Source organism: Stigmatopora argus, chromosome 9 (assembly GCF_051989625.1).
Source record: "Stigmatopora argus isolate UIUO_Sarg chromosome 9, RoL_Sarg_1.0, whole genome shotgun sequence".
Lineage (NCBI taxonomy): Eukaryota > Metazoa > Chordata > Actinopteri > Syngnathiformes > Syngnathidae > Stigmatopora > Stigmatopora argus.
Genome location: NC_135395.1, coordinates 9,993,284 through 10,016,387, shown reverse-complemented (window position 1 = coordinate 10,016,387; position 23,104 = coordinate 9,993,284). Strand labels below are relative to the sequence as shown.

Genomic DNA, 23,104 nt, shown 5'->3' with positions numbered 1-23,104 from the left:
TTTTCTTTTTTTAAAAACCTATTTAAAACTTTATATTGTTTCATGTCGTATACTTTGCATATCCTGTACAGTACAGTATTTAATAGCTTAAATCGTTCACACAGTAAAGGTGTCAGAAAAGCCTCTTTTATTACGTCCAAAAGTTTCTCCTTTTAACTGATAGTCATTATCAATAGCCTAACGTATACTGTGGTGCAAACTAGTTCATTGCGAGACCCATATCTCTGTGAAATAATTTACAAAGTGCGAATATAGTACAATAAAAATAGAAAACTGGGGTGATATCCAAATCTATGATTTAAGAGTTTATGGTTGGTTGATAAGATGGCATAAGAAATGTAGAGTTGGGCTCATACAGGCAAACTAAAGAACTTGAATTTAAAATGTTTTATTAGACTCATTTTAACTTTTGCCTGTTTATGCTTTTGCTTTTATGAAAAAATCCCCAAACCTTACAGTGATGCATTTAGCTTCCTTTCAAGGTTAGACAATGCTTGAAATGGACGACCGTAGTTCCAGGCCAAAGGCAAGATGTGTGTTTAGAATTTTACATCACATTTCTCTACTCACTCTCTAGCCTTTCTGTGACTCCACTCTGGAGACATGAGTGATTACTTAGCGGTATTTGTGTATTCAAGACCCCACATGTATATTTAATCCAAATGAATTATGTGTCCAGTTATCCGTATGGCAGGATACAGCAATTGGCAAGGAATTGTTATCAGTAATGTCAATATTATTGACAAATTGCTTCAGGAAAACACTGGCACTATTTTGTAGTACAAGAGACCCAACAAAGCAAGAAAATGCAGACAAACAAACCAAAAAAAAAACCAAACATCTTCTGAAAACGTAATGAATAAATAAATGAATTAATGTATTTATTCATGCAGCAACGAATCCATTTTGTTGCATTTTTTTTGCACCAATGTAATATGACAATGGTGCTCAGCCATTAATTCAGGAAATTATTTTTTTTAAAACATATTTTGTTGGAAATCAATGAATGAGTAATTCTGAGAACAAATATATTCTTACGGGCCAAATCAACGTTTTATCAGCGTGCATCATTTCTTTCAGCAAAAATAAAAAGAATAGTGTGATCAAATGTGGAGTTAATGAAGGTCGAACACACAGCTCGACATCAGAGTCGAAACGTGGAGGGAGTGTGCCACAGATCTACTGTGAATTGACAGAGCTGCTCTGCTGTCAAGGGAAAGTGGGAGTATATTTAAACCGACTCTTCTAAGCTTTAATGGAAGGCATCAGATGATGCAAAAGGCAAAATCCAAAGCACTGCACAAAGAACAATGTTGGGGGAAGCTCATTTTCCAAATGGCTATGTTGGCTTCTTGAGTGATGCAAAGATTATTTGACACATCCTGTTATCTACTCGCACAGATCATCAGTGATGTAACCCGGGATGGTTTAATATTTGGGGTCACAAACATCATAGAGCCTTGCCCCGAGCGACTCAGCCGGGGGCTGATCAGACCTCTACTTGTTTCGGAGTATCACTCTTCCATGCTGTGAAATCTTCAGACACTTTCTGCCCAATGGTGTACCCTCTTGGATGATATTGTGATTATCTCTTGAAACCACAATATGTTGCCAAAGGCCACACGAACTATAAATCCAAGTGAATTTCTCACTGGTGAAAATATACTTGTCTTTTTATTGTCTAATCATAGCACTTCATCAGTTACTTCACTATACCATCTCTGTCTCTTGCACACCATCTATCTGTATGTGTCACCTAAGCATGTTGTCGTCTTTCATTCATCCATCATGCGTACCGCGCATGCTCAAAGGTCGCAGGGGTTGCTGGAGCCTATTCCAGGTGTTTTCAGGCAGCCTACACCCTAGACCGGTCGCTAGTCAGCCGTATGGCACACAGAGAGACAGACGGCCATTCAAGCTCACAATCGAGTGGGAATCGATCCAATGCCGTGTGGGCAGTAGGAGGGGGACACCCTGAATTAGTCGCTGAGCCAAGCACCAAACAGTGGTGGGTTTCAAAACCACAGTGCCAGGTTTAGGAACCCAGTGCATTACCCATTAATCCATGGGTGCTTAAACAATACCCTTTCCAGGGATAAAATTGTAATAAGATGTGCAGAGTGTTTCCAGGCGGTAATTCAAATGTCAAAGTCAGACCAGTTCTTGAGAAAAGTTAGAATTAGTGAGAGTGGCACAGAGTTAATTACCATTTTTAAATGTTCTGAGAAGCAACTAGAATGGTGATAAAAATATAGGAGTAGGTTACTTCTATCTTCTTTCTTCACTGTAAATTCCGTCCCATTTTGGTTACAATCATTTCTGTCTGATCTTCAGGACTTTATTCTTCTTCTACACCTCAATATTTGATTCTTAGAGGACAAGTCATCTTCACAAGGAGAGGACGATAACCCAAAGTTTCTTCATTTATGCCTCAATTCACTTTCATGTGTTCTGTCCCTCATTTCCCCTCAACTTACACTTTGATTTCACTTCCTCATTAGAGGCTTTTATAACTACGTTTTGGAAATAAATCCAGTCCACAGTGATATGAACTAGACAAAAACTTTCCTGTACTTTCACTGCCAGCTTTGATGGAAGAAATGCCCTTAATGTGAATAAAACTGGAAAATATATGGGTTAGGATTTGTAAAACTGATAGATTTGCATTTGATTATACCAAAGCAGATGTGATAACCAAGATTAGATTATCATAGACAGAGAGTTGCGGCATTAAATGTGTTTATCACGTCATTGCAATTTTCAAACTGGTGCAAAAAAGTTCAACTTGTGTATGTTGTAACCAAATCCTATAATTGATGAGGATTATTTTTGACTTTGGGTATTTATTTTTCGATCCCTAAAGAGTTCTCTTTATCTATTTATTTCAAAATAATCCATACTGCTTAAAAATAAATAAAAAGTAAACTTATGACACGAAGTTGTCAAATAGGGAAGATCAGGAGCTTGCAAAAGTCAAAAGTGTCACTGTAAAGCAATATGAATCATCAAGTCTCCACATCGTAGAGAAGACGGCTTTGAGTGTCAGTGGGAATTAAAATTTAAGTGAAGGAAATAAGTACTCCAAGAATAATTTCCTGAAAATTTGAGTAATATGTGTCCAACTTCTAGACAGGATAAACTAATAATTCATTTACCATTCATCCCAGCAGTCGTTCAATCAACGGCGTGTTTTCGCAATCCGAAGGTAAAGATGACTTGGAGATCAGTGAGGGATCGATGAGAGACCAATAGAGTTCATCGGAGGACTAGGGATGTAGATGGCTAAGAGATTAGTGTGCGGACAATTTTCATTACAAAGACTGCTGAGCATTCATTAAGAGATTTGGGGAGAGATTATCATGGTGGTGAGAAACTTTTTTTGTAATTTTTTAATGCAGACTTGCTTAAAACTGCATATTATTTGCTGTAATTATAAAGCAATGATACTCGTGAACTGGAATTTTAGCACCTAAAAATGTGAATTTTGTGAATTGCATTTAGGTTCTGATTCACATGAACAATAATATTCAGAAATGGCAACATTAAAATGCGTTAGATGGTTGTATTGTAATTATTGGATTCTTTTACGTATTCTATCGTGCTTTGAATCGTTTCCTCGTTAGGGGCGCATTTGCTTCTCCCTTTGACTCTCTTGACCTCCTTTCGAGTGTCTAAGATTAGCTATCTTACACAACTATTGTTCAAATTTCCCACAATGCATTACAGTGACACACTTGAAACACAATGCGTACCATCTAAGAAAAAATAAAAGTCCGCTAAATTATTCTCGGATGTAAATGCATTGGGGATACTCTGGTCTTCCTGTATGGAGTTTGCATGTTTTGCATGTGACTGTGTGTGTTTTTTCGGAGTACTCCAGTTTCATCCTGCATCCCCAAAACATCTGTTTGTGTTGGCAGCTGAAAGCTCCAAAAAAAATCTCTTGTCCTTCTCCATAACTCCACACAGGCACATTCTTTTTCAATTTTAGAGGCAGGGCATAATAGGCTCCTCGTGGTTGTGGGTGAAGCATCGTAAATAAACGAGAGACAAGTCTGATAGCAACCGTATTCTCTAACTATCGCTACATCTTGGGCTACAAGAAAGAAAACAAATAGTAAGTAGTAACTGGAGGCATATAATGCAGCAAAGAAAACAAAGAAATCAAAGAGAAAGTAAATCAGCACTCCCAGACTGCTGACTCGCACCACCTTCAGCAATTCCATCCATATCACATCTATACAATACAGGGGGATAAAGTCATGGCCTTGAAGGTCTTTTCTACTGCCCTAAATGCTATCAGAGGTACTGGCATTTTATTAAATTGTATTCTGCAATGGTTTGTTTGTTTAATGTGTTTTTGTTTTGGTCCATTCTTTGCCATTTTCAGGCTGTTACCCATGTTGCATTGGTGTCACAGTGGGGGCCCTTCTCCTGCCCCTTGCTTTATTATCTGTAGGTTCTTTGAGACTTTTAATCTGCCTCACAGATCCCTGAACTGAACTAAAATGTAGAAAATAGTGAAAATAAGCAAGCTATGCCAAAGGCAAATTTCAACATCTAAAAGCATTTGTCATCGGTATGTTTGAACGTGTTTGTTTCTTTGGTGGAAACTTGTCTTTTGTTGCCATTGCAGACGTCTTTGAGTCCAGGTGTTCTGGATCCTTGAGGATATTGCATGGTGCTTGTTTGTTGTACTTCCAGAAGTTCCTTGGTGATTAGCGCCATTGGACACCTGCTGACAAGTTGTTTGAAGTGTGTAGTGATAGTTTGGGCAGTCTATATAAAGCTGAATGATTGTTTGCCCCAATTGTGTAGACATTTTGCCCATTTAAATCCTGTAAAAAGTTTCTGTTTTTAAAATCTCGGCTTTGTGCTTCATAACATGGAAACAAGACTTTTGTTTTACATAAGTGATTGGAGTGCCCCAGGTCGGAACCATGCAATCCTCCTGTCATCTCAAACTAGCTGTCTGCTGTGATTGATGAAGTCTTTCTGGCCCTGCGTGGCCTTCTCGGAGCTTCGACCTTCGGGGTCGGAACAACTTTGCCTTTCGGTGTCTCACGGTTGCTTTCTTTCCTCAAATCACTGCCCTCTTTCTTTTTGCTATGGGGTAACATTTTTGTATGTGTCACTTCAATACTCCCTTCCTCTCTGGCTCGAGGCAAAAGCGTTCCCTCACTCCCCCTTTTAGCTCCTCTCTATGTGGAAGATCACATTTCACTTTCTCTTAATGCCCATCTTCGCCTGTTGGGAGGTGACTGCACTGGATGACTTTTTGTGAAGACAATGCTGCCACATGCTTTGCCAGCATGACCAATGGCAACTAGCAGGATGAAGTCATGGAAAACATCTTCAGGCCACCATTGCTCGTTCGACTTCTAAACCAATACCAAACAAGGGGTGTCCAAACTATGCTTTGCCCTCGGCCCCATTTTTCAATAAATATCATTGAATATGACTTGTACAAGAAGTCATCGATTGGTTTTATTTATTTATATATCTTTGTTAGTATTTACTGTCAGTTTGTTTTGTCAGAAAACTGTTTTTTCTTGCCTTTAAAGTTATTGAGGCTTTTGTTTAACCTCTTAAGTCATACATGGATTGCTTTGTTGAGTCTTCATCTATTTTTTTTTCCACCTTTTCCAACAACTGTCATTGCTTGAAAGGATTATTTCAAAACAAGATTCCTGCAGCTTGCCTATAAGTAGCTACTGCACTGGAAGTCTAAGAGAGGAAAAACAGTCTCTCGCTCTCACATTGGTTCACAATTATGACTTCTACCTTTTTGCCTCTTAGCAAGAAGCGAATGTAATTCTTTATCATCTTTTTCTTGTTCACATTTCTTTCTCTCTCATCTTTGGCATATGGATTATGGTGCTGCCAAGTTTTGTCCCTGCCTTCATCTTCACTAAGGGTGGCCTCATCCATCACACTTTTTTGGCATTGTCCTTCTTTCTCGGCTTAATCTTTTTGAACAGCTCGAGGAAAAAGGCCCAAAATGGGAATACATTCTCAGATATTAATGGTACGCCCTCTTTGGCTTCCCCATCTGGTCAGATACCTTCAACTTAATGGTCTTAACCTTTTAGATACTTAAGGGTAATCTTCAATAATGGGAACGCCTCAGTTGATCGTCAGTCTTGCATGTGAGTGAGTTAAATCTAAGTGGTTTTTCGGTCCTTTCATTGTGATATTCAAAAGAGGAAGATTTCAAACATAAAAGAAATGGTTGAATTGGTGGTTTTGGTTGTAGTATAGTATTTACTTACATACTGACCAGATTAAATCTTACCTGTCCTACAGTATTTAAAAAAAAAAAAAAAGCAAAACCCTTAATGCAATTTTTTTCTCCTTAGCACATGCCTGCAATTTAGGGAATAGAAATAAAGTTTCAAAGAACAGATTACAAATTACTGTGTTAGCTTAATGCGTTTACGTTTCAGTTGTACTAACATCGAAGTTCCCTTTTCACAAAATCAAACAACAACCACAAATAACTAACTTACTTGAATAGACAAACAACTACAAATATTCCTTAAAGTGTAACTTCAATTTTTTGTAGCTAAGTGGTACTGCCAGACATGAAATAATTGCGATGTTGCTCACATTTATTCATTATAATTTTGTTTAATGCGTTTCCTTCTTAAACTGTCGCTCTTAAGGAATACGATCAATAATAAAAACAACCTTTAATTCTTTCACTCACTGACTTCCAATCCAAAGATTTTAACATTCTCCCCCTCACAATTGCACAATTTACATTTCAAAGTCTCTAGTGTTGCTGAATTACCTGATTTCATGCTTCACATCTGGGAGGAAGGAAAAGAGGAAAGACTTGAAACAAGCGATCAAAGAGTGAAACATGGCACGCCAGGAGCCATGATGGCAACAGCCTAACAATTGGGAACCATTTCTTCTGAGGTTTATGATGTTAAAAGCCATTTCATTTTCATATATGCAAGGAATTTATTTACATGACGCTGCTCATTTTAGTAGTTCAGTTGCAGAAAAACGGACAAAACTCAAATGGCTATGGTGTCACTTTTAAATCAACGTATTTTTCTTTAAAGTTGTACCTGAGTAAAGCCGCATTTAGCTAAAGACTGAACAATGAAAGAGAAAATATATGTGTAATTTGCACTGGAGTATAAATTGCATTTTTGACGGGCAGTTTTTCATTTATCAGAAACAAAGAACACACATTGGATATTAAAATAGTAAAATAGGCAACAACAGACAAAAAGAGACGCCTGTTAATGTATTATATTAACAAACAAGCTGTTAGTGGAATGAGTAAAAATAATAAAAGACATGGCCAGCCAAACTATGAAATAAGTGAGTTATAGTCCAGAAAATATGGTAATAAAGTTTACTAAAGGGCAATGTTTTAAAAATTGAATTCTTCAAATAGAAATTATGGTGCGTTCATTGGAAGCAAAAAAGAAAGCTAAAAGAAGATGGCTTTGATTCTATTCCTATGAGATCCATTGAAAAGCCGTGGTTAATTGCAAGGTTGTGGTGTCCAGGGAATGCCTGATGTTTTTAATAGGATTTGAGGATGGGGGTATGAATGTATTCATTATCGTATAAATACTGGCTTAAAACATTCCCATAGACGCCCATGTAAATTCAACACTACACTACAAGTGGCTTCGGGCAAAATTGGATGAACATCTTGTAGAAATTTCAAGGCTGTAATACCCTGTGAGTTTATACAGTACAGTCTGTTTATGTTCCTCTTCAGAAAAAGATAATAACCCGCAGTGTTTCTTTGGGGTCCGCTGGAATTGGCTGAGTCGGTCAACCTTTGTAAACATGAAGGCATTCATCTGTGTCAAGCACATATTTTCAGGCTTTTGACTATGCGCACCAATACAGAAATTCTTGACACAAGTGACAAATACACTCAACTGCAAGATTCCACTCTCGTAGTCTTTTGTTTACCTGACAGCTGGATTTTTACAATCATTTTCTGTACCGCTTATTCTTACAAGGAACGAGACCTGGTTGAAAATTCAACCGTCTTCCCAATTTGCATTTCCAATTTTTTCAAGGCCATTTTGAAATGTGTGTGACAAATGTACAAAAAAATAGTTTGGGGCAAACAGTCTGATCTGGCATTATTATTATTTATTTAAAATACAGCCATTTTCTGGTTTCTTTGTTTTTTTTAATTTTCTCCCATGTTCAAGTTCAATTTAAAATGATCCATATTATAATGCATTAAGCAAGAACAAAAAAAGTAACTGATGTTTTTTATTCCCTTTTTTTCCTTGGCACAATCTTACCTTTTTAAAGCTACTCTCCAAAGAGCTGTTACAAACAGACCTTTCATTATTCCCAAAGCAATTTGCAGAGTCTTGAATTGAGACACTGCTCGTGGTGCGGCTTCTGCTCAAAGACAATAAAAATAAGCCCCTTATTCCCCCATCTTCAAAGGATCGATTGGAAAAATGAAGGCTAAAAAGGTCATCGTTCCTCGACTTTTGTCATCCACGTTAGTCGTGTATGATTGGCCTCCGATCAATTCAAGTGGTACACATGTTCTCCTTGTTTATTTTCAAACGTGAACACATCCAACACCAACCAATGACCTCAATGTATTTTCAGTATATTAGTGTTGGGATTCAATAAAAAACATTTAATGACATTAATTAGCTATTTTTTAAATAAATAATTAGGATGAATCACATTTGAAAATTCAATTTGTCAAAGAAAATAAAAAAAGAACATCCTAGAATGAATAACTGATATAAATATATCGATGGCGTCACGGGCATCGAGTGGTTAGCAGGTTAGCCTCAGAGTTCTAAAATTGAGGGATCAATCCTGAGTTGTTTCCGACCTTCCTGTGTGGAGTCAATATTCTCCTTAGGTGTACGCTGCCTACAGTCCATAGTTAGTTGAGATTGGCTTCAGCACCCCTGCTATGCTGCATGTTTTTGTGATGTGGTGGGAAAGCCACTTTGATTGACAACCTTGTGTGACCGAAATTTCACTGAGATTAAAATCCAAAGAATTCAGCAAAGGAAATATTCAAATGTTAATGAATCTTTGTGGAACCTATTCAAGCCATTTGACGTGAGAAGTCAGGAAAAAGACCAAGAACATAGAAACCCCAATTCATTAGCAAGGATAGGAACAATTTTCAAAATCAACGGAGAAAAGACACACTGACTGTTTTCAGGACATTCTTCAAATGGGTCCCGGGATACCAATTGTGGGATGTTCCCATCACGGAGGGTTGTTTATTGTCAGAACTTTTCCAGCTCACTGACTTTTGTCTAATCCACTCAACGACACAGCAAGACACCAAGACATTAGAATTTGACTCCCCCTAAGACTCCCAGCCCTTTATTCTTGATTAATCATTGTAAAAACGCTGAACCTGACGTATATGCATGCACACAAAGACAGAGTAAATAAATTCAAGGATTTTAACTGTACATAACATACTTATAACTATCCATTTAATTCACTGCGTCATTTCAGCCTATTTAACATTACTGGTGAAGAAACAAGTCCATTAAAGGGCTCGCTATTACTCGAGCACTCAAACTATTTTTTCTTTTCATAATTTGTCTCTTTAAGGCAGGGGTCCTTAGAAAATTGGGATTTCAAAAACCTTTTACATGTGTGCTGGTGCTGATGTTTTGCTGCTATCTGAAAGAAAAGCTGTGGGAGAGCAAACATGAAAAATGGCCATGGCAGAGACTTTCACAGTGGCAAATTTGACATGGCAAAAAGCATACCGTATTTTCACGACTATAAGGCGCACATAAAAGTCTAAAATTTTCTCCAAAATAGACAGGGCGCCTTATAATCCAGTGCGCTTTATGTATGGACCAATACTAAAATTGTTATCACGATAAAATCAAATAAATCAGTCGATAGGACAACTACGGCAAGCAGCCCCCGACTCTACTATTTCCCGTAGATAAAGTACTGCGCAGTGACTGCTGGGATATTGAGTTCTTAATACACCCAGTATGACGTCGCGCGAGCACACTAATTTGGTGCTTGACGTCATTTCGGCTATATTTACAAAAGAAATGTTGGCGTCAACAGAGCATTCAAAGCTAGACTATGAACTATATATATATAGACAACTACGCCAAGCAGCCCCAAACTACTATTTCCCGTAGATAAAGTACTCCGCAGTGACTTCTGGGATATCGAGTTCTTAATACACCCAGTTCTTCAATACACCCAGTATGATCATTTCGGCTGTATTTCCAAAAGAAATCCTGCCGCTAGACGTTGGCGTCAACGGAGCATTCAAAGGTAGACTGCGAACTATATATATATTATATATATTAACTCGGAGCTTGCCGTCATTCCCGGAGGCTTGAGAACTACAAACTCTGGACCCGGCGTTTTGGAAGACTCATTTGGGCAATTGTTTAATTCGGACACAGAAAATGAGGACTTGTGGGTGATGACGTGAGTAAGTTGTAAAATGTCTAAATAAAGTACAACCGAACTCAGTTTTGCTTCCGTTGCCTTTTTAAAAACGTGTTTTTAGCGTGTGGGTGTAGCGTGCAAGAACTATATTTCCCAGCAGTCACTGCGCACCGGAACCCGGAAATAGGCTGCTTCCGGTAGCCAGCGCTATTGCGTTTCGATGTTCATCCATATATAATATATGCGTCCAGAAAAACGGTGCGTGCTTTGTGTGTTTAAAATACAGAAATAGCACTCGTTACTGACACTGCGGCTAAAAATACAATGCGCCGAATAGTTGTGAAAATACGGTATCTGTAAGGACTTTTGACTTGGCATGTTGTTGCGATGGTTTTGAACTGAATCCTCAATTCTTGCGCGCCTGAAAAAGAGAAAATGGCTTTACAAGAAACGTTCCATACAGAAAACTTAATGGATGGTTGTCTAAAACATAGAAACAATAATTTTTTTAAAGTTTGTGTCGTTTAATGTTTTCTTCTTCTGAAGCTACTGAGAGCAAAATAAGGAACATGAGGATAAACTTAACACTTATCAATTTAAGCCTTTTAAATGTAGCACTGCAGGAATATATATTTGTATTTTAATCCCACCTGAAGGCTAAAAAAATGTTGTTAAAGTTTTCTTTCATTCTCTTGGGTTGAGCTGTTCAAACTTTCATGAAAAAAGTCTACCCACCCATTTTGCCATGGGCTAACAAAGTTAAATCTAACAACAAAGAAATGTTTTTTAAATTTGTTTTCAGACGAGGTGAGATATTATGTTATCATTTCATACCAATGATTTGTTTTTCCTCTGTAAAAAAAAAAGTAAGTTTGAGTGAAAATAATTTTAAGGAGGTTGTAAAGTAATTTTCCAATATATGGAATAGATTTTATTCACCTCTGCACATCTGCCGTGCAATATTCTATAATTAAACATTGACCGATTAGGGTTAGATCATTTCAATTAGTAGTAATAAAAAAACATTTCTATGAAAATTTGGCAGTACATATTCAAATTAGAAGTGGTCTTGTTGTGCTTAGTGAGAAAATGACAACTCGTTTGTAAAACTCATTCATGGTGTTTTTTTTTCCTCATTTGTCAAGTGCATGAAAAACATTAATAATATTTCAGGAAGCAAATTTCTGTAAAACATGTCAGGAATATTAAAGAATTTAAACACCGCGCTGGAACCAACAAACTACCGTCTTGATTTCATAGCCCACTTTAGTGACAGCCCTCCCTTCAATGTCAATGTAGATATAAAAAATGAACAAATATTATTATCATGGATGCCAAAGCAGAATAAGGCCACTTAGCATCCAGATCTGGGTCCCAGAGACAAGAGGTAGTTTTTTGAAAGTTGTCAACCCGTTATTCTGTTGACATCAGAGATATGCTATCCAAGAGGGAAACTCCCAGAAAACACAAATGTCATGTGTGAGTTGTGAAGTATGGAAAAGTACTTCGAGATGGTCCCGAAAGAGAGGTGCAATATCCTGAAGAGCTCTTGCAGGGCTTGAAAACATTTGCTTGTACCATCATCTCCATCCATTATGCCCGCAGAGACACGGTAAACATATTTTTGAAACTTTGAGCAAGTTGTTAAATTATGTAAGTCACTTGGGGAAAACTTTTTCATTTGGAAGACAATTTGGGGTCTCAGTTTCTGCTCAAAATAAAATAGGAGTAACGATGAAAGTAGATTACCTAGGATTTGCTACTCTGAGTATTTTATAATCGTCTATATTTTCAGCAAGCACATGTTTTTGTTTGATCATTAAACACAGTAATGGAAGGTTTCAAATGCAGGATTATCATGTTAATCAGGGGTCTCCAACTAGGTCCCATGTGGGTTGGGGTTTTTGTTTCAACTGATCCAAATCCCTGATTTTACCCAATCAGGTTTTTGTTAAATAAGCAGCCCGTGATTGCAATCAACTGACTACAGTTACAAAACATTCCTATTGGTTAAAATGTGTCGTCTTATTTGGTTGGAATGAAATCCCACACTCGCGTCGGCCCTTTGTGGAATAGTTTCATGTAAATGCTTGTACAGCCGTTGTGAATTAATTGCAGCAGAGAACAGCAGGTCTGAAGGGACTTCAGCAACCAATTGTGCAAATCCTTACCTCAGATGATAATATGTTTCTCACCGGGGAAATCGGTTTAAAACCATAGAGGGATTTTATTCAAGCAACCTTTATCTGTATTGAGTTTAAAAAGAAAGCTGGAATTAGATCCGAAAATCCCAAAATGAGGCTAGCTAACTGCCGACACACGTACAGAATGTTTTGGTATCGAGCTCTGACCCTTGTTATCTGCAACGCAGGCCGGACACAGAAGTCTAAAGAGACATGAATAAACTAAACGGGGACAGGTGGTTATAGAAAGTCCATGAATGTGAAATTCTATTTCTACAACTGTAGTCCCACCTCATGTTAACAATTGAAAGCAGAAGTGAGGTCAGGAACAGAAGTGAGGTCAGGATGGAAGCAACTCTCAGGCGACGGTTATTGCGTAACCTTCACAGTTGGCACACCTTTTTATGTTTCCAGAGAGAGAGATTGATTTAAGTAAGGATTTATTCCCACCATTCATGTTGCCATCTTCTCGTTGTGGTATATGGCTTTCTCTAACTCGGCACCATGTTGTGAAGCTCAGCACTTTTCAGATTGGTAACCCGTGGACAGTACATCACCTCACTCTAGGAATACCCTGACAACCCCACAAGTTATAGAGCTCAGACGCACACAGCCACACACGCACACCATCTTGGCTGCTCTGTTGATTCACAATCTATCATCTCTAGTGGCCAGTGTATTACAGAACAGTAGCATACTCAGAACTGTGTGTCCATGCGGCGTGTGTGTGGCTGAATATGGGTGTGCTCATGAATGCATTAAAATACAGTGGTATGGAACCAATTATTTCGTAAAATAGAGGTAACACTGTAATTGAATGTATTTCTGAGGAAAGATTAAAGTAATCCCTCGAATATCGCGGTTAATGTGGACCAGACGTGGCCGCGATAATCGAAAAACCGCGAAGTAGGGTCACCCTATTTAAAAATAAATAAATAAATGTCTTCAGTGCTGAGTCCTAGTAGCAAGCGGAAGACAGTAATTAAAAGAGTAAAAAATAAAACAATTAAAAAAAAATTCCCCAGAAACAAATCTGCGATGTAGTGAAGCCGCCAAAGTTGAAATGGCGTGGGATTACTGTATTCGTTTTAAGTCATTCATAAGGTAGCAAAATACATTACCTGCAGTGTTTACATCAAATCTCTCAGTCACACACTTCTGCCAAGCACCTTCCACACAGATTGCAAGGGGATGTGGGAGTTATTAGAGTGAAACAGCTCAGGAGGGGCTCAAGTGTGAACTTGATGAAAGGCCCAGCTGAGGTTACAGAGGCGGCAGGTTGTTTTATCCTTTGAGAGCCGTGTCATTGAACCACCGTCTTTAAAGCATTAAGCTTTTATGAGTCTGTCCAGTATGGTGGGACACACATTGGCAGTAAATTTCAAGTCAGGTGCCTCCGTGCAACAGAGGCAATACACAGGAAATTTGGGAAACCTCGATTATGTTGTCTGGTTTTTCAGTGTAAATAGTTAAGTTTCTTGACTGCCTGGCTTAGTGGTTTTCATAACTCGAGTGGAAACTATAAGTTTTGTGTTATTATTATTTAACCAGAGAATGTGTGCAAAAAAGGTGCTTTGGTTCAACGAGGTTGGGAAACACTACTATTATATGTTGCCCTTTAATCAAAACATGAAAAAAAATCACTCAACGGCATAAATTCATTATGATCATGTCTTTAGGAAAAGAAGGATCATAATCCACTTTTGCCAATGTAAACTATCCCTCCTGTAGTTATTCTTATTGTTCATTGTAATACAAAACATTTAAAAGAGGAAAAGAAAATTAGCACAATTTGCAATCACATTTTGGAAAAAGTTCTGCTTATATTTGATTATCAAATCATTAACAGACAAAACCCACAGAACTTTCTATGTAGGTCATGTTTCAAACTTGGGTAAACAAAGAGCTGTTCACATCATTGAATAGCTAAGACAGAGTCATTCCCTACGATTAAGTCCTCAATAGCAATTAACAAACTTTAGCTGGGTGCCACTTGGGAAACATTTAAAGGTTGATCTATTGTCTGGTGGTATTTGCTTCAACGAGAAAATGTTAGAATAATACCAAAGGCTGATTGCACTGGACGTGCCAAATAGAGATGTAGAGGAACCACTACTGCAGTAGTTTTCAATTAAGAGTGCTGAGTTAAAAAAAAACCAAAAGTACCAGCGCGAGAGTAGTTTGAGCATATAAAAAAGTGCAACATTTTGTTCAGAAAATACGATAGGCATTTAGAAAAGAAAGCTTAAAAAACTTGTTTTCTTAAGGTTAGTAGTCTTTCTCTAGTAAGGTTCAGGAGTCTGGTTTGGTTATGTTAGTTCCATGGCAGTTTGTATACTCGCGAGTAAGAGATTATTCGAAAGTTTAAAAGACATCGAAAACCACAGAGTTGACAATATTCTCCCCCAAAAAACTGTCAACCACAGTAAATATTTACAATTATAGTGTATGTATCATATTTTCATTTAAAATCAGTTTTACATGCAAGCCCTTCTCACAGTGTACTAAAAAAAAGTTTGACACTGAGATGCACAGACCAATGTGGCATCCTTCTTATAATTTAGTACTCCCTGTAACGGTGGCTATGAAATCAATAATTGACGGATGGGACAGATTTATTTCTCTGCTTTTACTCATCCTGCCAAGCTTGCCTTTGTCGGGGGTCTGAATTCCCAAGCTCAAGACACCTGCAGGAAATTGTGCCCCATAGAGAATTTGACATAATTGGAAACATTTTGGTGTTTCATCGTAGAACAATCAGATATACACTGCAATTTAGACATCTTAAAGTAATGCCAATTTTCTAACCAATTGTAAGATACAAATGGTAATGGTAGAATGCCAGACATTCGTTGTGAACACAGAATCAAAACAATAACTTTTCAGGGTTGACATTCAACCTTAAAAATAGGAACAGCTCAGCTAAACCATTGTCAACCATGTTAGATCTATTAACAAAAACAAGTCTTTAACATCTATTAAAATATTAGGGCCATTTGATGAATAATTGAAGTACAAGTATTTCATATTCGTCCTTATATGTATATATATGTGTGTGTGTGTATATATATATATATATATATATATATATATATATATATATGTATATATGTATATATATATGTATATATGTATATATATGTATATAATGGCATTGAATATCTGGATGTAAAAATGTCAGGGCTGGACATCACTTGCGACAGAATTCTGAGTTGACTTCTTCAAGTTATTTATTTCTTCCCTTTGCCAAATGTGTTTTAACCTGATTAGAAATTTAGAATTGCTTGATGCGCTTGACAACAAGACACTTTTAGGGAGTAACAAAATTACATATTTATAACCTTAGGTGGCACCACCCTTCACAGCACAAATCCTTCACTTTTCCTCCTGACAGGGTTGTGTCTGTATTGGAGATGTATCATAAATTTATTTGGCCAATTTTGCATATTGAGGTTGAAGGAAAATTAGGTTTTGTTCAGCCAATAAGATGTTTTAGAACAGATTGCCATGGTTGACGAATCAAACAGCCGGTCTGAGAACTCACCGGAGAGAGAGAGAGAAGTGGTTTCAGTTTGCTTTATGTCTGTAAATTTCGGAGCAAGGCTTAAATTGCACTCCTGTTCTATTGTAACTGGTTTCTGTAGCCATAGGCATTATGGGAAATGTTTGGTTAGCAGTATGTTTGGTAATCTGAGTTGGGATACGATATGGAGCGATGAGGAGACAAGATATCTGAGTTGCATTAGATTTATTTTTGAGTTTGGTCAACAATATAAATTTGCCAGGTTTTTCTTACATGAGGGTCTTCTTACGTATCGTAATTGTCTTTTCTTTTGACCCCTCTGACCCATTGAATCATTACACCAGACGAAGGGCTGTTCAAATTGCTTAAATGACTGTCGTAGTTTTACTTAATTGTCCTCTAGTGACCGCTGTCCCTGAAATGGTTAAATTCTTCTGCCCGCAATTTGCTCAATATTTTATTTTTTACTTTTTGTGATTATAAATTATCCACCCGTCATTTATGCAACTACACAATCCCAAATATCCAAGTCGGGACTCATTTATTTTGAGAAAACACAATTGACGCGTTTATGTTTCGAGGAGATAAATGACAGATTGATGCTAATGCTGAATAATCCAAAATCCATTTGGGAACGTTCTGGTATATCCCTTTCTTTGGCCGTCAACTGTTTTTGTACCACGTGATCCATTATTGGAGTTGAGAAGTCTTGAGTGAGACAAATTGTTAGACAAAACATGGTGCATTTGGGGATACGTACGTATATGTAAGGCAGCCTGGCTGGGAGGAGGGCAGCACGCTTTGTGAGTTTATGTGTGAGAAGAACTCAACCGTTTTCATTATCGAGCCATTCGTCATGTTCGACGAGTCTGTTTTTATCCTGTGGATTAATCAATAAAGGAATATTTTCTCAACACCACTTACTGGAAATTGCATATTGCCGAGAATGTCACCAGACTGTTGTTGAAGTGGAGCATGTTTTGTCATTTAAATTTCCATGTCTGCATCATCCTGAGCTGCAAGAGAGACGTACACAAACGGAAAATACAATTGAGGTTGTTTTTTTAAGACGTATCTTCAGCTAAATTTATGCCATATCTCTAGGCATGAGCTTTAATGGTTGTTTGTCTCATTGTGCCCTGTGATTCGATGGCCACCTGTTCAGGGTGTTCTCCGCCTACTGGCCATAGTTGACTGAGATAGACTCCCGCACCCTTGTGGCCCTTGTGAGGAAAAGCTGCACGAAAAATGAATGAATGAATATCTCTATTCAAATATTTTGTGTGATCATTTGTACATTGTGCCACCTGATGGTGCAACGGTTCTTTGGCCAGAGTTGGATGCGTGCAGCGTGATATCAATCGCTTCCCACTTACTACGGATGGTTGTCTGTCACTATGTGTGCCCAACGACCTACTGGCGACCAGTCTAGGGTGTAGTCCGCCTTGAGTCCGCTGGGAGGACCTCCCGCAGCAGTGTTGAAAATGAATGAATGTACATTGTAAATTCTTTTTAGCACTGTTATATTTGCTAGATGGTGTGCGCTGGTGAGTGAGAGAGAATCTATAGAATGTGTCAGACTCACTGACAAGATAACCCGTGGGTTTGCCTTCCTGGCTCTCACTCTCACTCTCTCTCTCACTCTCTTTCTCTCTCCTCTTCATGCACGAACACAGAAAAGCACGCATGCCCACATACAACCAGCAGTAGCAGACACTCAGTACTGCTCGCATTGTGTGAACGCAGCAGGAGTAGCAAGAGCATAGGCTCCAGTTATGTTTCATCTCAGGGAAGATAGCTCTCCCATCTCTCTCTTTGTCTCTCCCGACTCTTTCTCCCTCTCATGTAACGCTTCTTGCTGCTTCCCTCCCCAAGAGTTCATTTTTATTCCCCTCCTTCGTTTTTCTAGACAAGGAAATCTAGTCTTGCGTCACTCTTCAATAACTGCAGTATTTCCCCCCCTGGGACTTTTAAAGATGGCTTTTATTGACTGAAATGACGAGCCTTTTTTTTGGATTTGACACGAGGAGAGAGAGGGAGAGCGGACAGCCACTCGTGTCACTCGCTGAATATTTGCTGCAGATGCTGCTGGTCAAGAAGCCTCTGAATATGTGGTCCTTGTGAGCAAAAAAAAAAGAGGCAGTGAATTGGGATTCCTTAGGATGATTCTGCTTTTGGCCATACCCGACATCTGTCTTCCAGGCAGGATCCAATTCATGTGAAGGATTGTCTCTTTTTTTGGGCTGAAGAATTTTGGAATTGTTTTCGCTTCCCAAGTGGAGGTCAGTCAACATCTATTTTGCCATGATGCCCTCATAATTCATTTTGAATCGTTGATTTGGCTGGCTGGTTTGCACCGTCGTGCTTGACGTCTCGTGTGTGAGGGATTTTTTTTTTTCCTGATGTGTCAACTCTCTCCTCGACTTTTCTCATTCAAACCAAAGCTCACAAAGCATACTTAAATGCTGGATCCGCTTGGGATCCTAGATCCACTTTTGGCTGTAAAAATGCTGAGCGGTGTCCTCTTTCTGAGCGTCCTCACGGTCACCAGCCTGTCGCCATCTGAGACGGAGAGCCGCAAAACTTCAGCCTCCAAAGATCTCTGCGGGATCGGCTGCGCTTGCGAGGAGAGAGAGAACCTTTTGAATATTAACTGTGAGAATAAAGGATTTACTACTATCAGCCAGTTCCAGGCCCCCCCGAATAAGATCTCCCAGCTTTTTCTAAATGGGAACTTCCTGTCTCGGATCGGTGCAAATGAGTTTGTCAATTACGGCAATGTCACATCTCTGCATCTGGGGAATAACGGATTACAGGAGATCAGAAAGAACGCTTTTCTGGGGCTCCGCGCCTTGAAACGGCTGCACTTGAACAACAACAACCTGGAGGGGATAAAGGAGGACACATTTGCGGGACTTGAGAGTATGGAGTATTTACAGGCAGATTATAATTATATCAGCACCATTGAACCTGCTGCTTTCAGTAAGCTGAACAAGCTTAAAGTGTTGATCCTCAATGACAACCTCCTCTTATCGTTGCCTCCGAACATTTTCCGGTTTGTGCTCCTCACCCATTTGGATTTACGCGGTAACAGGCTCAAGACCTTGCCCTTTGCTGGGGTGCTGGAACACATTGGTGGAATCATGGAGATCCAGCTGGAGGAAAACCCATGGAATTGCACTTGTGATCTGATCCCGCTAAAATCCTGGCTGGACACCATTTCCGTCTTTGTCGGGGACATTGTATGCGAGACGCCATTCAGGCTACACGGGAAAGATATTGGCCAGCTCATAAAACAGGACCTGTGCCCGCGCAGAAACGCTGGCGAGCGTGCCCACCCTGCTCCCGATTCTCACTTTCAAGGGGCAATGCCCGCCGCCACCTACCTTCCCGGCATGATATCCCCCACCCGTATGCCTAAAGCTTCACGGCCTCCTAAAATGCGATACAGGACCACTCCTCGCATCGGGAAGGACAAGCATGTCTTTGGACCTATCATGGTTTACCAGACGCGCTCCCCAGTGCCCATTTTATGTCCCGGTGTGTGCGTGTGCACCTCGCAAAATCCGGACAGTGGACTTAACATCAACTGTCAGGAGCGGAAGTTGCAGAACATAAGTGAGTTGAACCCCAAGCCCACCTACCCAAAGAAACTGCACCTGACCGGTAACTACCTTCAAGTGATATACAGAACCGATCTAACGGAGTACAGTCTTCTGGAACTGCTTCATTTAGGAAATAACAGGATTGCGGTCATTCAGGAAGGCGCCTTCGAAAACCTGACCAATCTAAGACGCCTCTACCTGAATGGGAATTACATCCAGTCACTTTCACAATCGCTTTTTTCTGGCCTGCAGTCACTCCAGTACCTCTATTTGGAATATAATGTCATCAAAGACATTTTACCGCAGACATTCAACGCTCTGCATAACCTCCAGCTGCTATTCCTCAACAATAACCTGCTGAGGTCACTGCCTGACAATGTTTTCGCTGGCACCACGCTAACGAGACTCAATTTGCGGAATAATCACTTTTCCTATCTCCCGGTTAAGGGCGTGCTTGACCAGTTATCTGCATTCATTCAGATCGACCTCCAGGAAAACCCCTGGGACTGCACCTGTCATATTGTAGCACTCAAAAATTGGATGGAACTGTCCAGCACCAGCGTAGTGGTTAATGAAATCACTTGTGACTCACCCTCCAAGCACGCTGGCCGCCTGCTGCGCTCACTGCGCAATGAGGCCATCTGTCCTGAGCCGAGTGAAGGGCCCCCTCCTCAATACGCCCCCCCTACCAGAGCCCCTACATTGGTGAGTCCCAGCACTGAGACACCAACACCCTCGTTCTCCTATTCGTTCACCTCAGCCAGCCCCACCGAATTGCGAATGGAAACCCCGGAGTCGCCTCCGGAGGTTCCGCTTTCGGTTCTGATTCTCGGACTTCTCGTTGTTTTTATTCTGTCCGTCTGCTTCGGAGCTGGCCTCTTTGTTTTTGTCCTCAAGCGACGCAAGGGGGTGGAACATGTCCCAACAGGCTCTAACAACATCAACCTGAACTCCTTCCAAGTGCAGTACGGCTCCTACAATCCCGAGCCGACGCAAGACAAGCTTTCTGAGAGTCATGTATACAATTACATCCCCCCGCCTGTGGGCTCCATGTGCCAGAATCCCATTTACATGCAGAAAGGTGGCGAGCAGGTGGCATATTACCGAAACCTCAAGGAGTTAAGCTTGGGGCCGTTGAATGCAAAGAAGGATGATATTCTTGCACGTAGCCCGGGAGCTTATACCATCAGCGCGGTGGATTTAATGGATAAATCGCCAACATCGCCTCCTGAGATGTTATATCAAAATGTAGGGGAGAGGCTAAACAAGGAGCTTCCCACAGCTGCCGGCACCTCTCCTTTCAGTTACAATTTTTGCACTTTACCCAAGAGACCTTGCATCGTACCCCCGTACGAGGCCGCCACGGCCCCGCGACAAGTCGCCCACCAGGACAGGTTGAACAAAACCGCGCTGTACGGAACCCCCAGGAAATGTTTAGGGGTGGAGCCCAAGAACGGCGAGCACCAATTTCTTCTTCACGGCAAGCTAAAAACAGAACCGGACTATTTGGAAGTTCTGGAGAAACAGACTGCCATGAGCCAGCTGTAAGATAATGATGAATTATTCCTCTTCCACTCCTGACCCATCTATGCTCCCAAGGTCCTTTGCAACGTTCATCATGATTACACAGTGTCAATAAGTAACAATAATAGCCACTACATCTTATCTCTGAGGTAAAGCTCAGCTGAGCGATGGAAAGCAAACCTTTAGAGTCTTGTATTTTCTTTTGAATATGTATAAAGAACTTTATATATATAAAAAAAGTATATTATAATGCAGGTTTATTTTTTTCCCAAGAAAGTATCAATTATTACAAGTCTTTCCCAAAAGAAAGTCCCCCAAGACTCCGATGATGAAAAGACTCTGTAGAAATATAGCCTTCTGTGTTTATTTTATAAAACGGAATTTTATTTTTCATGAGATAACGAGACGAGATAAAAATGGGCCTTCGCAGACTGGGGAAAAAAAAGCAACAGAATGACATTCCTGTATATACATAGACTGCATATGTAAATGGTGAGTGGAGAAAGTCATCAAAAATAACCTCTTGAAATGTATTGAGCCAAATCTCACTGCATTTACTCCATGAAGTGCCTTTGCACTCACTGGTTTTGTTATCGATGCTCTCTACAGATGGATTTTATCTGGAAAATGTATTTTAATGAGTCCGATCTTTATGTAAATTTCACGCAAAGATATATTTGTCAGTCAAAAACAACAAAGTGAAGAGAAATGTACTTGAAAATGGGTGTGACATCTCTAACTTTTGACAAATGAAGTTTGATTTCTTTCGGTCTTTGGCAATGTACAACCTTTCAACAAACTATGTATGCTATGAGGGAGCAATACAAAGCAGTACAGTTGTGACATTAAATTTTCACTGGCGCACTTTGTACAGATCCTGAGCTTGAGGTGCATTTTGTTTGGACTTTGCATGATTATTTTTGTATATGCGTCACGTGTTGTGACTAGCATTAATGAGGGGGTTTGGGAAGATGTTTGTATGCGTGAGTGTGGTGGGCGGGAGAGAAAGTGAAAATAGAGCTTGCTTGGAGCACATGCTTCTCTCCAGTGAAATTAAATCACACTTTCTTCTTAGTTCAATGAATTTCCCCTTTTTGAAGCCTCACTTTATGTTTTGGGGAGCTAAGTCTATCCTATATCAAAGACAGGATATATTTGATAAGAGGAATAGTTACTAAAGTGTAAAAATCCAATTTATGCAATTTTACTTGGGAACACAGTTTTTTCCCCCCAGGTTGAGAAGTAACTTAATGGTGGGGCTTTAAGTACGGATGAGAATGCAGCACAAAGATGTCTCACTTTGGAATCTGTTATAGAATGCTTTCTCCACATGAGGGTGTTCAAATATTACTTTGTGAAAATCATCCCATGTGATTAATTTTAAGACTGCTGTCATCTAATGTGACACGGATTAACCATTTCCCTGCATGCGCTCTTCTTACTCTGTCAATGGCCTTCAAATCTAATCCCACCCCTGATGTTTTCCACACAAGATCACCCTCGAACATTTCCCGCGTTTTGTCCTCGTGTTCATTTCTGGGTCGTCGCTGTCTATTGCGCATAATCTGGCGCCGGAGCCAAATTCAGACTTTTTGCTCATCGGGCAAATAAGCGTTCGTTTCTTAGAGAACCGAGTAGCAAAACGATGTCACGATTTGGGTCTTACGCAAGTCTGTCACGCAAATATTCGGTGAACATTGTAGCTCTGGATATAACCTTAAGAGAATTGTGTGAGAGAATGTACTGCACGTCACCAACTTGATTCACTTAGATTAAGTCCTTCTGTAGTTGTTGTTGGTGGTGGTACATGATGAAATAGTATTCCTAACAGAGGAATTGGTGGTGCCCTAACTTGCTGTACT

General features: G+C 39.7%; 2 protein-coding genes across 4 annotated transcripts in view; both read left to right on the top strand.

Moving 5' to 3' along the window:
• The window catches only part of LOC144082976 (uncharacterized), a 140,228-nt gene that overhangs the window by 21,684 nt on the left and 95,440 nt on the right, over positions 1-23,104 (top strand). The window contains exon 1 of one of the 3 annotated variants that reach the window (XM_077610490.1): positions 17,828-18,395. The exons of the other annotated variants lie outside the window; for them this stretch is intronic. The gene's annotated coding sequence lies outside the window, so the exon portion shown is untranslated. Of the gene's footprint in view, positions 1-17,827; positions 18,396-23,104 lie in introns of those variants that run through there. 3 annotated transcript variants of the gene reach the window in all.
• On the top strand, positions 18,394-22,117 carry slitrk2 (SLIT and NTRK-like family, member 2). The gene has a single exon (XM_077610485.1). The coding sequence runs from the start codon at positions 18,576-18,578 to the stop codon at positions 21,264-21,266; it is 2,691 nt and encodes an 896-aa protein (XP_077466611.1). The 5' UTR covers positions 18,394-18,575; the 3' UTR covers positions 21,267-22,117.

Excerpts from the sequence above, each read along its gene's own strand:
- slitrk2 (XM_077610485.1), top strand. The coding sequence starts at position 18,576 with ATGCTGGATCCGCTTGGGATCCTAGATCCACTTTTGGCTGTAAAAATG.